This window comes from Mauremys reevesii, linkage group 1 (assembly GCF_016161935.1).
Source record: "Mauremys reevesii isolate NIE-2019 linkage group 1, ASM1616193v1, whole genome shotgun sequence".
Lineage (NCBI taxonomy): Eukaryota > Metazoa > Chordata > Testudines > Geoemydidae > Mauremys > Mauremys reevesii.
In genome coordinates, this window is record NC_052623.1 from 360,194,785 (window position 1) to 360,212,003 (window position 17,219).

At 59.8% G+C, this 17,219-nt stretch overlaps 1 protein-coding gene across 4 annotated transcripts in view; it reads right to left on the reverse strand.

The window, feature by feature from the left end:
- Positions 1-17,219, reverse strand: part of CPT1B (carnitine palmitoyltransferase 1B) — a 46,231-nt gene that overhangs the window by 10,653 nt on the left and 18,359 nt on the right. For all 4 annotated transcript variants that reach the window (XM_039520330.1, XM_039520332.1, XM_039520329.1 and 1 more), the window contains 9 exons: positions 16,798-16,935; positions 15,739-15,816; positions 15,431-15,538; positions 15,242-15,326; positions 8,502-8,697; positions 7,958-8,143; positions 5,580-5,685; positions 3,053-3,169; positions 378-542 (listed from right to left, as the gene is read on the reverse strand). In XM_039520330.1, coding sequence (XP_039376264.1) covers positions 378-542; positions 3,053-3,169; positions 5,580-5,685; positions 7,958-8,143; positions 8,502-8,697; positions 15,242-15,326; positions 15,431-15,538; positions 15,739-15,816; positions 16,798-16,935 — 1,179 coding nt within the window. The remainder of the gene's footprint in view (positions 1-377; positions 543-3,052; positions 3,170-5,579; positions 5,686-7,957; positions 8,144-8,501; positions 8,698-15,241; positions 15,327-15,430; positions 15,539-15,738; positions 15,817-16,797; positions 16,936-17,219) is intronic.

The window sequence follows — 17,219 nt, forward strand, 5'->3', positions numbered from 1 at the left end:
GGGATCGGGAGGGCTGTGGGGAGGGAGCAGCCCAGCACCAGAGCCGGACAGGCCCCTGGCACCATTGCTGGCCCCAAACAGTCCCTAGACTGTAACTCGCGCACTGGGAGCTGCTCTTTGCTGCCTGGGTCTGAGCCGACAGGGACACTCGGGCTTTCCATGTTCAACCTTTCCCCTGCAGCCACGAGGGCTAGAAACAGCCGAGACTGCCGCCCCCAGGATTGTGGAGCTGGGAACACCCCAACCTGGGTAGAATTACAGTAAAATGGCGAGCCAGCTGCACCCGCCTCAGTGGGCACCAGACACAGAGAGAGCTGCGCACGGGGCGGCGCTTACCCGGAAGGGAGAGACAGACGGGGCCACGGGGCGGCTCTTACCCGGAAGTGAGCCAGCTGCAGCGAGATCTGGATGAAGGCGTCAGGGCTGATCTTGAATCGCTTGATCAGGCCCTTCCCGAAATTGGAGAATTGGAAACAGTGGAAATCCACATCGTCTGCCAGGGCCTTGGCCACGCGGTAGGAGCTGTCGATAATCGTCCTGCACTGCACAGAGAGCACCGGCTAATGCCCTCCTGGCTAGCACGCGGGGGCCCGGGTGGGGCTCCCGTGCTAATGGGGACAGGGAATGTTGCGAGCGGGGGATCTCGCAGGGCCTCTCCGAGCTCCCAGGGCGGCAGCTCACGAACCTCCTCCCTGGGATTTAACCCAGAGCTTCAATTCCACTAGCAATGTCCGGCTGGGCCAGGCAGAGAGTCAAGGAGAGGAGCAGCTGGGGATCTCGGGGGGGCAGGACACAGACCCCGTCAGGCTCCAGCCCAGGTCACACTTCCCAGAGCACAAAGGCTGGGGGGTGGGGGGGATTCCCCCACAGCCTCCTGGGTTACCCCTTCCACTGCTCAGGCCTCAGTCCCCCAGCCCCTGAGGGCACCATCTAGTGCTCGGGGTGCCCACGCCATACAGCACCAGGGCTCCTGACCCCGCTGGCAGAGGAGGGAAGAGCCATCAGGAGCAGACAGAATCTCACACACACAACAACATTAGAATAACGCGAGCGTGGCAATGCCAAGCCCACAATAGTTAGAAAATGTCAGAATGGAGGTTGCCTGGTGCCTCCACCCTCCCGTTGTGCGTATGTGTTAAGGTGCAGTAGATAATTACATCAGCACTGCGAGAACCTGGGCTTCCTTGTAATATTTTTATGGACATGTATGTGACTCAGTTTCCCCTCACTTTGTATTGTTACCCCACGGGTGTGAAGGAGTTAACTTCTCCTCTGGGCTGGGGAGGTAAGAAAAGATGGTGACTTACCTGTATTGTACCCATTGTCCTTCGAGATGGGGGTGCAGACATGTATTCCGCTCAGGCGTGCGCTGCTCAGCGCACCGAAGTGGGAGAATTTTGCCCAGCTGCACCCCAGGGGTGGCGCTCACGTTCCTCCCCTCATAGCTCCTCCCATGGCTATATAAGGGTGGCACTGCCCAACCCCCCTCAGTCCTTCACACCGAACTCCCCGGCTGGAGACTCCGACGCAGAGGGTGGACTGTGGAATACACATCTGCACCTGCATCTTGAAGAGCGCCAGTTACAATACAGGTAAGTAGCAGTTCCAGCCCAAGGGGGACTCGGAGTCTATTTAACAGCGAGTGTAGAACTGCCTTCCCAAAGTTTGCACCCAGCTCGATGCCATGGTGATCGCATCATGTCTAGAAAAAGTATGCACAGAAGACCACATCGCAGCCCTGCAGCTATCCAGCGCTGAGACAGTGCTGAGATGCAGCCAACCTTGTGACAAAGTGGGACTGTTCTTAATGTTTTCTCTGATTGTCGGGGTTTCTTAAGTCTCTAGGAGGTGGGATAAAGGCCAGTGTGCATAAATGGCCGACACTCTGTCTCCTGGCAACTAATGGCTGGGGCCCTTCCCCCCTGCAAGGGGATGCTAAAGGTGGGGGAGAACAAAGGAATCAGGTGACCTCCTGGCCCGGGAAAGGAACAAAGCCCAGAGGAGGAGGGGCTGGGGGGGTGTTTCAGTCTGGAGCTGGCTGGGGACGAGGAGTGAAGTGCAGATGTGGGGGTCTGGCTCACTGCCCCCCAGAATGGACCTGGCCGAGCGGTCCGGTTCGCGGTACCTACAAGCTCTGTTTTAGACCCTGTTCCTGTCGTCTAATAAACCTCTGTTTTACTGGCTGGCTGAGAGTCACGTCTGACTGCGAAGTGGGGGTGCAGGACCCTCTGGCTTCCCCAGGATCCAGGCTGGGTGGACTCGCTGTGGGAAGCACACAGAGGGGCAGAGGATGCTGAATGCTCCAAGGAGAGACCCAGGAGGTGAAGCCGTGGGAGCTTCTTGCCCTGCAGACAGTCTGCTCAGAGAGGAGGCTCCCCCGTGTCCTGCCTGGCTTCGTAGGGAGCAGTTCCAGAGCAGCGCCCGGTCGCACCTTGGAGCGGCGAGGAGAGGGAGCATGCTCAGTGCAGACAGAATCTTGGAGAATGTAGCTGCCAATCTCCACTGAGCGCTTGCAAACGGAGATTTTCCGAGGTTCAGAGCTGGGGATCTGCACTGGGATGACAAGAGGCGCCTGACGCAGGCTCACCCCAGGCTCGGCTCCAAAACCACGAAGCAGTTTGCAGAACGTTTCATATGGACAAATCAATGTACTTTCCCCAAGCTCATTGGTGGGCACAGCCAACCTGCTTTTTCTTATCTTTTTCCAGGAGAATTCAGCCCGAGGCAGACCCTCGCGGGGAAATTCCCGCCCAAGGCTTGAAGTTTGACAAACTTATAAGCAGCTGAAAACAGGCTTTTACAATGGGAAGCGTCTGGCAGTCTTATCTGTAGGAGTTGCTACCTGCACTGCTACCTGCACCAACAAAGCTACCCCCAAGCCTGGGAGAGGAGAGGGGCCGGGGGGTGAGCGACTCCAGGCTCTGGCAGGGCCGGGGGAGCCAGCGCCCGGCTCACAGCTGGTGGGAAAGGGGGTCTGCTGATCCTAGCGGGGGCAGGGCAGTCGGGCTTGGGGGGAAGGAATCTCCCTTGCTTGTAGCTGGGCTAAACCTACCTCCTCTGGAATGTCCCACTGCAGCCTCTGGGGAGGGGCCATGGCTGCGCTGGGCTCCCCACAGCAATGCCCCCCCTCGCTGTAGCCCAGGTGGAATTTGTCTGTCCCCAGCACGAACTGCAGAGAAAAAGACAAGGAGAGGGAGGGGCCTGTGTGAGTGCAGGAAAAACTCCCGCACCCCCCCCCACACCCACAGCCCCTCCTGTCCCTGTGCAAAATCCCTGCGATACCCCTCCCCGGGCCGGGAACCCACAGCCCCTCCTGTCCCTGTGCCCACATCCCCCCGACACCCCCCTGGGCTGGGAACCTTGTGACGTTATGAGTGTAATATAATATTTCATTGGAAGGTGACAGGGCCCGAAAGAGTTAATTAACTCACAAACTGATGTGACCCATGGGTGAACCTTAAGGACTGGTTAGGAAGATCTGTAAATGAACAGAGCTTTGAAATGCAAGTCTGCATTGGTAGAGATCTCAAGGGTAGGTGTCTGCTCAGGGCTTGGGATGTAAGCAAACAAGTCTTGTCTATTGCTATAGCTCTGATTCAAAGATCAAAAAAGGAATATTAACATTTATGATGATACTTGAGTGAAATAGTGTTATTGTCTACATGTCTCTGTGACGGTTGTGGTAACCCGTATCTGAACTGTTTAACGGATAAATTCCCCTGTGCTAATTGCCAGGATGTTTGGAAGGAGAGTTAAGCCTATTGTTTTCTCAGGCCAAAAGGCTGCTGGAAACGTATAAGAACCCTGGGACACGATCCTGCTTCATCTCAGATCTGCTTTGGGTTTCAAGAGGGGGAAACCTTAAGCCCCAAGGATTGAGATCCCCAGTCACTGACTGGAGTCACCCTGAGTATGGACATTGGACTGTAACTTCTGGACTATTTCTAAAAGGACTTTTGGCAACTACAAGCTCATCTCTACTATGTATCTGAACCTCGAGAATTGAATTCAAGTCTGTCTGCATATGGATCTTTTAACCAACTCTCTCTCTTTTATAATAAATTTTAGTTTAGTTAACAAGAATTGGCTATTAGCGTGTATTTTGGGTAAGATCTAAGTTATCATTTGACCTGGGTCTGGGGCTTGGTCCTTTGGGATCAGGAAAACCTTTTCTTTTAGATGATGAGATAAGATTTTCAGAATTTATCATCATACGTTTGACAGGTGCGTCTGGACGGAGGCCTGAGGCTGGGCACTTTAAGGGAACTGCGGTGTTTGAACTTCTGAGTAACCAGTGAGGTGCTGTAGAAGCTGTTCTGTGCTGGTTGGTAAATCTAAGTATTAAAATAACCACCAGCGTTTGGGGTTTGTCTGCCCCGTTTTGTTTGCAGTTCAGCCTGATTGAGTGACCTCAGCTGGCTCCCACGGGCAGCACCGGCACAAACCCACAACCCCTCCTGTCCCTGTGCCCATGTCCCCCTGACCAGGGCCGCCCAGAGAATTCCGGGGGCCTGGGGTCTTCGGCGGCGGGGGGCCCCCGCTCAGGGGCGGCTCTAGACCCCAGCGCGCCGAAGACCTGGGGGGCGGCATTTGGCTCCGGTTGAGCTCCCGCAGGCAGGCCTGCGGCAGGTCGACCGGAGCCCGGGACGAGTGACTGCGGCGGGTGCCGTGGTCCCGCGGCTCCGCTTGACCTGCCGCAGTCATGCCTGCGGGAGGTCCAGCCGAGCCGCGGGACGAGCGCCCCCTCCGCAGTCATGCCTGCGGCAGGTCCACTCGCCCCGGGCTCCGTGGACCTGCCGCAGGCATGCCGGCAGGAGCTCAACCGGAACCGCAGGGGCCCCAGAAAACACTCGTGGGGGCCCCTGCGGGACGTGGGGCCTGGGGCAAATTGCCCCTCTTGCCCCCCCCTCTGGGCGGCCCTGCCCCTGACACCTCCCGGGCCGGAAGCCCATTGCCCCTCCTGTCCCTGTGCCCATGTCCCCCTGACACCCCCCTGGATCGGGAACCTATAGCCCCTCCTGTCCCTGTGCCCATGTCCCCCTGACACCCCCCGGGCCGGAAGCCCATTGCCCTTCCTGTCCCTGTGCCCATGTCCCCCTGACACCCCGGGCCGGAAGCCCATTGCCCTTCCTGTCCCTGTGCCCACGTCCCCCCACTACCCCCCCGGGCCGGGAACCCACAGCCCCTCCTGTCCGTGTGCCCACGTCCCCCAACACCCCCCCCGGGCTGGGAACCCCCAGCCCCTCCTGTCCCTGTGCCCATATCCCCACGATACCCCCCCGGGCTGGGACTGCCAGCCCCTCCTGTCCCTGTGCCCATATCCCCACGATACCCCCCCCCGGGCTGGGACCCCAGCCCCACCGGTCCCAGTGCCCAAATCCCCACGATACCCCCCGGGCTGGGACCCCCAGCCCCTCCTGTCCCTGTGCCCACCCCACCCACCGCCAGCATCACCCCCGCACCACCAGGGCTCAGACCCGCCTGCAGAGGCACACCCTGACACTATCCTCCCTGCACTGAGGGTGGGATCTTGGCCCCTGCCCCAGGCACGCCATGGACGGCCCCCTCCCCCCCATTACCTCCCAGAGATGCCCCATGATGGGTGCGTCGGCCCACGCGTGCTCCGCGTTGGTGCCCACTTTGCCGTTCTTATACACGACCAGGGTGAAGGATTTGTCGAACCACCTGGGGAGGGCACAGCATGAGACTTACTTGGCAGGCCCTGAGACGGGGAGGGTGCCAGGGGCAGGGGCACAGCATGAGACGCACACAACGGGCACGGGGGGAGGGGCACACTGTCGTACACACACGGCTGGTCCTGGCGGCCACGAGGGCACTGAGGACATGGCATGAGTTGCACACAAGGGGAAGGGGGCGGTGAGGGGGTGGAGGGCTGGATGAGAGGTGCACGTGGCTGGTGTGGGGGAATTACAAGGGGGTGGGGGACATGGCATGAGATGTCTGTGGCTGGCACCAGGGGAGTTCAGAGGGGGGAGCACAAGGGGCTGGGGGACATGGCAGGAGACACACGGTTGGCACGGGGGGAGTACAAGGGGGTGGGGGACACCGATTGGGACCCGTGGTTGGCACAGGGACAGCACAAGGGGGTGGGGGACATGGTGGGAGACACACGTGGCTGGCACGGGGGGAGCACAAGGGGGCGGGGGACATGGCATGAGACCCGTGGCTGGCGCCGGGGGAGCACAAGGGGCGGGGACACGGCCTGAGACCCACGGTTGGCACGGGGAGCACACGGGGGCAGGGACATGGCATGAGACCCGTGGCTGGCACCAGGGGAGCACAAGGGGGCAGGGACATGGCATGAGACCAGCGGTTGGCATGGAGGGAGCACAAGGGGCGGGGACACGGCACGAGACCAGCGGTTGGCACGGGGGGAGCACAAGGGGGGGGGACACGGCACGAGACCCGCGGTTGGCACGGGGGAGCACAAGGGGGCGGGGGACACGGCACGAGACCCGCGGTTGGCACGGGGGGAGCACAAGGGGGCGGGGGACACGGCACGAGACCCGCGGTTGGCACGGGGGGAGCACAAGGGGGCGGGGGACACGGCACGAGACCCGCGGTTGGCACGGGGGAGCACAAGGGGGCGGGGGACACGGCACGAGACCCGCGGTTGGCACGGGGAGCACAAGGGGGTGGGGGACACGGCCTGAGACCCGCGGTTGGCACGGGGGGAGCACATGGTGGCGGGGGACACGGCACAAGTCCCACGGCTGGCACGGGGGGAGCACAAGGGGGCGGGGACACGGCAGGAGACCCGCGGGTGGCACGAGGGGAGCACAAGGGGGCGGGGGACACGGCACGAGACCCGCGGTTGGCACGGGGGGAGCACAAGGGGGCGGGGGACACGGCACAAGACCCGCGGTTGGCACAGGGGGAGCACAAGGGGGCGGGGGACACGGCACAAGACCCGAGGTTGGCACGGGGCGAGCACAAGGGGGCGGGGGACACGGCCTGAGACCCGCGGTTGGCAGCGGGGGAGCACAAGGGGGAGGGGGACACGGCAAGAGACCCGCGGTTGGCACGAGGGGAGCACAAGGGGCGGGGACATGGCAGGAGACCCGCGGTTGGCACAGGAGAGCACAATGGGGTGGGGGACACGGCACGAGACCCGCGGTTGGCATGGGGGGAGCACAAGGGGGCGGGGGACACGGCCTGAGACCCGCGGCTGGCAAGGGGGGAGCACAAGGGGCGGGGACACGGCCTGAGACCCGCGGTTGGCACGGCGGGAGCACAAGGGGGCGGGGGACATGGCAGGAGACCCGCGGTTGGCACAGGGGGAGCACAAGGGGGCGGGGGACACGGCACGAGACCCGCGGCTGGCACGGGGGGAGCACAAGGGGGCAGGGACATGGCATGAGACCAGCGGTTGGCATGGAGGGAGCACACGGGGGCGGGGGACACGGCCTGAGACCCGCGGTTGGCATGGGGGGAGCACAAGGGGGCGGGGGACACGGCACGAGACCCGCGGCTGGCACGAGGGGAGCACAAGGGGGCGGGGGACACGGCACGAGACCCGCGGCTGGCACGAGGGGAGCACAAGGGGGCGGGGGACATGGCCTGAGACCCGCGGCTGGCACGAGGGGAGCACAAGGGGGCGGGGGCATGGCACGAGACCTGCAGTTGGCACGGGGGGAGCACAAGGGGCGGGGACACGGCACGAGACCCGCGGTTGGCACGGGGAGCACAGGGGGTGGGGACACGGCCTGAGACCCGCGGCTGGCACAGGGGGAGCACAAGGGGGCAGGGGACACGGCACGAGACCCGCGGTTGGCACGAGGGGAGCACAAGGGGGCGGGGGACATGGCCTGAGACCCGCGGCTGGCACGGGCGTGCGAGGGAACGGGAAGGGATGCTGTGATGGGAAGAGGCCAGAGTCAAGGCTGGGGAGGCCAGTGCCAGGGTGGAGGTGCGGGGCGGCGGCTCTGTCCCCTACCTGTCGTAGCAGCGGCCATGCAGCAGGGACTTGGCGTACCCGTCCATGCTCTCCTCCCTGCCCCGCTCGTACCCGTGCGCCTCCTCGTCCAGCGCCAGGAAGAAGGCAGCCCGCTCGATGGCGTCCAGAGACACCTTGTTCTTCCCTTGGCTGAAGAACCTGGCCCGGGCCTCGGCCCACGGGACCCTGGCCACATTGGGGGGGGGCACATTACTGAGGCTGATCAAGGGGCTGGGGCAGACCTATGCCAGGATCCTGATGCGTCCCCCTGGCCATCCCCAATCCCACCATGAGCCAGGCCCAGTCCTCCTCCCCCTCCCCCAACCCCAACCCCACTGGCCAGGCCCAGTCCCCCTCCCCCACCCGCATCCCACCACCGGCCAGGCCCAGTCCCCCTCCCCTGCCTGCACTTGGGCAGTCTCCCAGCTGGTGATGCCCATCACCAGCTCGCTGGGCCAGGGGCTCCCAGCTCCCCAGGGTTGGGTCCCCAAGGCTGGCAGTGCCCCATTAGCCAGCCCCTGGCATGGCCTCCTTGGGTACCCACCTTTCTCCAGCAGTGAGTGCTGCCAGCTTCTCCTCCCCAGGCTGCGGGGGCGACGGGTCGTCCAGGATCCTCTGGAACTGCAGCTCCAGGTCCCGCGGCTTCAGCAGCTTCCCGCCCTGGTACAGCCACAGCTTGTAGAAGCGGCCCTTGTGGTAGACGGCCAGGTGCTTGCTGTCCAACAGGTGCTGCAGGGTGTCTGCAGGCAGGAGACGCACCGGCCACAGTCACCTTCTCCACTGCTCACTGCAGAGCTCTGCCTAGCCTATTTGATGGCCCATTAAGGACCATTAAGGACACAATGGACCCATGGACAGAAGGCAGACACGCCTTGTGACTCAGCAAAGTATGCAGGGACTGGCCCATGTGACTCCAGACTCCATATTTTTGCTGTAAAATTCCACAGTGAAGACAAAGGGATTCTTACACCTGGAAAAGTCTATATAAGCCTAATGCCTCATCTCCATCTTGTCTTCAATCCTGCTTCTGACCTCTGGAGGGACTTTGCTACAAACTGAAGCTTTACACAGGGGACTGAACGACCCATCCCGGTGGGGGATGTATTCCAGAGACTTAATCTAAACCTGCAGTTTACTCCAGCACTGCTGCAAGCCTGAACTAAGAACTTTGCCATTACTGTATGTAATTGATTGCATTTAACCAATTCTACCTCTCTTCTCTACCTTTTTCCCTTTGTAAATAAACCTTTAGATTTTAGATTCTAAAGGATTGGCAACAGCGTGATTTGTGGGTAAGATCTGATGTGTATATTGACCTGGGTCTGGGGCTTGGTCCTTTGGGATCGAGGGAACCTTTTTCTTTTATTGGGGTGTTGGTTTTCATAACCATTCATCCCCAGGACGAGTGCACTGGTGGTGATGCTGGGAAACTGGAGTGTCTAAGGAAATTGCTTGTGTGACTTGTGGTTAGCCAGTGGGGTGAGACCAACGTCCTTTTTGTCTGGCTGGTTTGGTTTGCCTTAGAGGTGGAAAAACCCCAGCCTAGGGCTGTGACTGCCCTGTTTAAGCAATTGGTCCTGATTTGGCACTCTCAGTTGGGTCCCGCCAGAATCGCTCCGTCACAGTGGCGTAGTCGTGCTAGGATCCACAGAACCAGGTCAATTAAGCTTTGGGTCAGAACCCCACGCTATCCAAATTTTAACTTTGGGATTGAGAGTTTGGTTGGTTAAAGATCAGTGACCATGAGACAGAGAGCATCAGGAAAAGCAAGGAAACTGCAAGCCTTGAGAGACAGCCTGCAGTTTGATTATGAGCAAGAACTGGCAGAAATTCGAATGGAGAAAGAGGCTGATGAGAGAAAGAAAGAAGTTGCTAAGAGAGAAGAAAAAGCTCGTAAGAGGCGTCTGGAGCTGCTGGCTGCTGAGGAGAAAACTCGACAGATGCGACAGGAGACAGCTAGACTCCAACTCCAAGTCAAAAAAGCAATGGAAGAACAGCAGAGACTGTATCCTCTTGAAAGTCCAGTTTGTAACAATTTTGGTATGTTGTATAATTCTGAGCAGTTGTCTGGGGGTAACCAAATGTACCCCAACAATGCCACCTTTTATGTCAATGCTGTTACTGTGGGTTCAGTAGGGGGTGGCCCCATAAATTGTGCCAGTGCTATGTATGAGAGTGTAAAAGTCAATGGTAAAAGCTGTTTAGGGCAAACTATGGCTTCTAACATCACTCTTGTTAGAGCGGATCTGGTCAAAGAGGAAGATTATTTACCAAATCAGAGTGTGAATGTTGTGATCCTCTGTGAGTTTACTGTCCGTGTGCCTTTAGCCAGAATCCACCTTGAGTGGAATGGGGCTCAGCATGAAGTGATAGCTGGCGTCAGGAAGTTATTGCCTAAAGATCTTTTAATTGGGGAAAATGTTAAAGATTTGTTCAGTCCAGGTAGCCAGTCACAGGAGAGGAATGATCTTAAACCTGTGTCTATTGTGGGCAATGATTTGCCTGAGGTGGGTTGCTCCAAAGGTTTGTCTGTGCCAAGAAGCAGTGTGTCTGGGAATGAAGTTTCTGAATGTCTGTCTGATGTCTCAGAAGTGAATCTGGAGTTAGATCAAGAGCAGAAAGATCTCATTGGTGAGGAAAATGTTTCTCAGGAGCAGATTAAAGTAGATGGTCAGGTTAAATCCCTAACTGAGGAAGGAGAGGGTAAATTTGTAATGGGTAATGAATTGTTGGCTAGTGCAGCTTGTAGAAGTAAACCTGAAATGGGTAACTGTGATTTGCTAAAAGTAGCTCAGTGTAGTGAAAAGAGCAGCAGTTTATCTGTTGGGAGAGGCAATGTGCCTAAAAGGGGATTGTGTAGAAATCCGCCTGTGGGGCCTGAAGTGAGTCTAAGTGTAAGTGAGACCCAGAAAGCGGCTGTGGTTGCTCAGGGAAGTGTTCCTGTAGAGCAAGCCCTAGGTGGAGAGGGGAAGGGCAGAATTTCTGTGAGGGGTGAATTGCTGCTTAGAGAAGCTCCTAGGGAAAGGAATCCTCATGGTAGCCTGTGCAAGCAGTTTACTGCAACTGAAGGGTGTGAAAGTGATTTAATCAAGAAAGTTTCAGTTCCTAACAGCCAGAAATTTTCGGTTGTGAATGGATCCACTGACTTTCCTTTTGAGAGATCCAGTGTGGGCAGCTTTGAAAAGGTCTCAGGTGGAGTAGAAGCTGTTAAGGAAGTTGAGCAGCCCTATAACCACCTGGCTGTGTGTAGCCAGCTTGTTGGGGAGACAATGCTGTTGGGACAGGAATGTCTCCATGCTGAATCTGTAAGTGAGCAGTCTGTGCTTCAGGGTCTGAGGACAGATTCAGTTACTGGTTTTTCAAAGCAGAACAGTTTTATGGCTGAATGCTTGAGGAGGCAGGGGAGAGCAAGCCAGCTCTCACCCTCAGACTCTTTGGATTTGTGTGGTATCTCTGTAAGACAAAGTCCAGCCGTGGAATCCATAGCAGCTAAGAAGTTAAAAGCTAGTGTCTGTGTTGATGCGAATTACTTGGCTGGCAGGGAGAAGAAAGACTTGCTAATAGCTGTTAGCACAGAGAGCCCACCCCATCAGCCGGTGATCTCTGTTAAGCAAGAGAAATCAGGGTTTAATCCCGAAGAACAAGAAGGAAAGAGAAGATTGAATTTTGCAAAGGGAACCCACAGGTTAACCCTAAAATGCCCAAATTCCAATGGTATTGAGCCAAGGGTGTGGCATGACAAACATGATTGTAAATGGACACTTGCAATGAATTTGTTGTTATTGCTAATGCTAATTTTTGTAACTAATGTGTTGCTATGGCCAAGAACTGTAACAATGTACAATGTGCCTAATCTTTTGGAAAATCCCTTAAATATGTTGAAAGGAATACATGAAAATACACTTTATGTTAAAGGGCCTTGCTATACTGATGTTTCACAGTTAATGCATGTAAACAGTGTTGGAACTTTTCACAGGGGAAAATACATTCCAGACCTGATGTGCTGTATGAAAGGGGAAACTGAGGCACACTACCATATTGCTTTCATGGCTAAATGCCAAGATTCCTGTACTATGAACAACCTCAATATCTACATTGGTTTAATGTTATTTGGGTTCAAAACATTGGCCAGAACTGGTATGGATAAAGTAGCTATTTTCTTTAGCTCTTGGCAAGATCACATGAAACATACAGGAACCATGCTGCAAAAGCTAACCAAGTTATACCTTGAGTTTGTAAAGAGATCCATTCATGTTATTGAACATGACTTTGATAAACCATTTCGGTTATACCCTGGTACGGCCTCTAGCCCAACACTAGCTGTAGTGAGACAGACCCAAGGAAAGGGGGCTTTTGGGATGCAGTCAGCGATGTTTTGTCATCCCTTCCTGCATCAATTTTGCGTTGGGGGTGTGACGTTATTGATATAAATGGGGACCATATAGAACATGGGTTGCAACCAAGGTCCTGTAGTGGCACCAAATCCTAAGTAAAGGGGGTCATATAAGGTGTCTAAGACCAGGTTATGGGTTGCTGGTTATAATTATGCTGTCTGTATGTCTGTATCATTTTTAGTTGAAGTTATGAATGTTGGCTCTATGCTGTCAGTATTTCAAGTTTGTGCTGTGCTTCTGGGGGAAGCCTCCCAGACAAGCTGGTGTTAGCTCTGCCTAGCCTATTTGATGGCCCATTAAGGACCATTAAGGACACAATGGACCCATGGAGAGAAGGCAGACACGCCTTGTGACTCAGCAAAGTATGCAGGGACTGGCCCATGTGACTCCAGACTCCATATTTTTGCTGTAAAATTCCACAGTGAAGACAAAGGGATTCTTACACCTGGAAAAGTCTATATAAGCCTAATGCCTCATCTCCATCTTGTCTTCAATCCTGCTTCTGACCTCTGGAGGGACTTTGCTACAAACTGAAGCTTTACACAGGGGACTGAACGACCCATCCCGGTGGGGGATGTATTCCAGAGACTTAATCTAAACCTGCAGTTTACTCCAGCACTGCTGCAAGCCTGAACTAAGAACTTTGCCATTACTGTATGTAATTGATTGCATTTAACCAATTCTACCTCTCTTCTCTACCTTTTTCCCTTTGTAAATAAACCTTTAGATTTTAGATTCTAAAGGATTGGCAACAGCGTGATTTGTGGGTAAGATCTGATGTGTATATTGACCTGGGTCTGGGGCTTGGTCCTTTGGGATCGAGGGAACCTTTTTCTTTTATTGGGGTGTTGGTTTTCATAACCATTCATCCCCAGGACGAGTGCACTGGTGGTGATGCTGGGAGACTGGAGTGTCTAAGGAAATTGCTTGTGTGACTTGTGGTTAGCCAGTGGGGTGAGACCAAAGTCCTTTTTGTCTGGCTGGTTTGGTTTGCCTTAGAGGTGGAAAAACCCCAGCCTAGGGCTGTGACTGCCCTGTTTAAGCAATTGGTCCTGATTTGGCACTCTCAGTTGGGTCCCGCCAGAATCGCTCCATCACACGGGGGTAACCAAGGGCCCACGGGGCCCTGCACCTGGGAGTGTTGGGAAAGAACCCAGCTGCGGTGCAGAGCCGCAGGGGGACGGGCTCCGGGCACTGCCCTGGGGGAACGGAACCGCCGGGCTGCGGGGGGACGGGCTCCGGGCACTGCCCTGGGGGAACGGAACCGCCGGGCTGCGGGGGGACGGGCTCCGGGCGCTGCCCTGGGGGAACGGAGCCGCCGGGCTGCGGGGGGACGGGCTCCGGGCGCTGCCCTGGGGGAACGGAACCGCAGAGCCATGGGGGGATGGGCTCCGGGCGCTGCCCTGGGGGAACGGAGCCGCCGGGCGCGGGGACGGGCTCGGGCGCTGCCCTGGGAACGGAACCGCCAGGCCGCGGGGGACGGGCTCCAGGCACTGCCCTGGGGAACGGAACCGCCAGGCCGTGGGGACGGGCTCGGGCGCTGCCCTGGGGGAACGGAACCGCAGAGCCGCGGGGACGGGCTCGGCGCTGCCCTGTGGGGAACGGAGCGCCGGGGACGGGCTCGGCGCTGCCCTGGGGAACGGAGCCGCCGGGCCGCGGGGACGGGCTCGGCACTGCCCTGGGGGAACGGAACCGCCAGGCTGCGGGGACGGGCTCCGGCGCTGCCCTGGGAACGGAGCCGCCGGGCTGCGGGGACGGGCTCCGGGCGCTGCCCTGGGGGAACGGAGCCACAGTGCCGTGGGGGGACGGGCTCCGGGCGCTGCCCCTGTGGGAACGGAGCCACAGTGCCGTGGGGGGACGGGCTCCAGGCGCTGCCCCTGTGGGAACGGAGCCGCCGGGCCGCGGGGGGGACGGGCTCTGGGCGCTGCCCTGGGGGAACGGAGCCACAGTGCCATGTGGGGACAGGCTCCGGGCGCTGCCCCTGTGGGAACGGAGCCACGCGCTGCGGGGGACGGGCTCCGGGCGCTGCCCTGGGGGAACGGAACCGCCGGGCCGCGGGGGGACAGGCTCCGGGCGCTGCCCTGGGGGAACAGAACCGCCAGGCCGCGGGGGGACGGGCTCCAGGTGCTGCCCTGGGGGAATGGAACCGCCAGGCTGCGGGGACAGGCTCGGCGCTGCCCTGGGGGAACGGAACCGCCAGGCCGCGGGGACGGGCTCCGGTGCTGCCCTGGGGAACGGAACCGCCAGGCCGCGGGGGACGGGCTCGGCACTGCCCTGGGGAACGGAACCACCGCGCTGCGGGGGGGACGGGCTCCGGGCGCTGCCCTGGGGGAACGGAACCGCCAGGCCGCGGGGGGACGGGCTCCGGGCGCTGCCCTGGGGGAACGGAACCGCCAGGCCGCGGGGGGACGGGCTCCGGGCGCTGCCCTGGGGGAACGGAACCGCCGGGCCGCGGGGGGACGGGCTCCGGGCGCTGCCCTGGGGGAACGGAACCGCCCGACCGCTGGGACGGCTCGGCGCTGCCCTGGGGGAATGGAACCGCAGAGCCGTGGGGGGATGGGCTCTGGGCGCTGCCCTGGGGGAACGGAGCCACAGTGCCGTGGGGGGATGGGCTCCAGGCGCTGCCCTATGGGAACGGAGCCACAGTGCAATGGGGGGATGGGCTCTGGGCGCTGCCCTGGGGGAACGGAGCCACAGTGCTGTGGGGGGACGGGCTCCAGGCGCTGCCCTATGGGAACGGAGCCACAGTGCCGTGGGGGGACGGGCTCCGGGCGCTGCCCTGGGGGAACAGAGCTGCTATGCCCATGGCAAACGGGCTCCGGGTCCTGGTTCTGGGGAGAGGGAGCAGCGGCTCCGGGTTCCTGCTCCCCCCTCGCCCTGTGCCACGTACCTGACTCCGTCCCGGGGATGCGGGTGGTGTTGAACATTCTCTCCATCTGGAAGGAGCACATTGGCACGATGCCGAGCGCCATCACCTAGCAGCACAGCACAGAGAGGACTCACACACGGTCCCTGCCTGCCCCTCCCACAGCCTCAGCGCCCCCCCCAGCCCTGCCCCACGTGGCAAGCAGATGCTCACCGGGGGGATCTCCTCGCGGTCCAGCTTCCGCCGATAGAGCAGGATGGAGTGCACGACGTTGCCGGCCCGGGCTGCCTGCAGGGGGCTGGGTGTCACGTACAGGAAATCCTGGGCAATGGGGAGATGGGGGGTCACAGCCTGCCACGAGCCAAGCCCCAGGCCCCACTGCTCAGGCTCTGGGGGTGCAGCCCCCAGCCCAGCAGCAGGGGGCCCCTCTGGGGAAGGGGGTCAGTCTCTCTGGCCGCTCCACCGGGTTCCCTTTGGAGAGGACGGGTTGAAGGCCCCCCTCGCCGGCCCTGCGCCCTCACCATGGCGTAGTAGTTGCTGTTGACCATGATGGGGCCTCGTCCGCGCAGGTAGACGTACTCCTCCCACCAGTCGCTCACCTGCAACGGGAGAGCGTCATGAGCGGGCAGCACAGACAAGGGTGGCGGGAGAGGCCAGGGCTGGCAGGGGCCTGCCCGACTCCTCCGTGGCGTTGCCTCTGCCTCCTCTGAGGCCGTGGGACCCCAGGGCATGTCCCAGCGGGTGGTCCCAGGTGCCCACCTCCCGTCCTGGGACAGCTGGGCTGGGAACACCACACCAGGTTGTGTCCTTGCATTGCCTCCCGCACCCCCCAAGCTCCTGAGAGGGGAGCAGGCCGGGGTCCATGATTCCCAAGGACTTGAGTCTTGCTGTCCCACCCCCCACCCCCTGACAGACTGGGCATGCTGCCGTGCCGGTTAGACCTGGGAGGGGCCTGCAGGCTCCCATGGACTCCGGCAGGACCAGGTCACTTCTGAGCCCATGCTAGCCCTTCCCCAGCCTCCGACCTTCTTGTCTGCTCCACGGCTCCCCACCGGCCCCCTCCCAGTCAAGCGGGGTGCCTGGAGGGTGCCTAACCGTCCTCGCTTCCCGCTGCACTGATGCTGGAGCAGCTGCTGCCGATGGCGGGGCCAGGGGGACAGTGAATCCTTGCAGCCAGCACTGGTGCCCACAGGCAGAGCCGAGGCAGATGGAGCCACTTGGACATGTCAGGCAGATGGGCTGTAGCTCCTGTCACAGGCCTGAGAGCCCCACTCCTGCCCTGGGGCTAGCGGGATGTGGCGGGTAGTGCCAGGGCAAGCCCAGGGCAGCTGTCCCCTATGCGGAGCCAGCCCCTGCCAGCAGGCAGGCTCGCCACAAGCTCCCACCACCCAGCTCCCGCGTCCTGCCAGTCCGGGCACCACAGACCCCCAGAGCCTACAGCCCACTGGCCTCCGGACCCTGGCTTTGGGGTAGTTGGGGAGGGACCCAGGAGAAGGCGGGAGAGGCAGGAACTGGAGCAGAGTGGAGCGGGAGGGCTGCTGGCTCCGGGCACTCGGTGGCACAGGGGCAGGGGAACTCACATAGTTGGTTGCCCACCAAGATTTGAGGACCAGGTACTTCTGCAGCCTGGGAGCTGTGTGCTGCTGGAAGGCTTGGGCCAGGACTTCCATCTCACGGTACTTCTCATCCTCCAGCAGCGGGTGCACGGACTCCAGGTACTGCAGAGACATGGCCAGCCTGAGCCCGGGCTCCCTGTGGGGGGCAGCCTGAGCCCCCCACCTGGGGCCCCGCCATCCTGGGCAGGGCTCAGAGTGGGTGCATGCTTCCTTTCAGAGCAAAGAGAGGATTCCTGCTGTGTGGGTCTGAGCTGCCCCCTCCAAGCAGCAGCAGTTCTGAGTGTCCCAGCCCTTCCCTTGGGGCCAGTTCCCAGCCAGCTCCACCCGTCAGGAAGCAATGCCCCTAGCCCGGTTCCCAAGCCCTTCTCCTGGGAGACAGTCCCCCA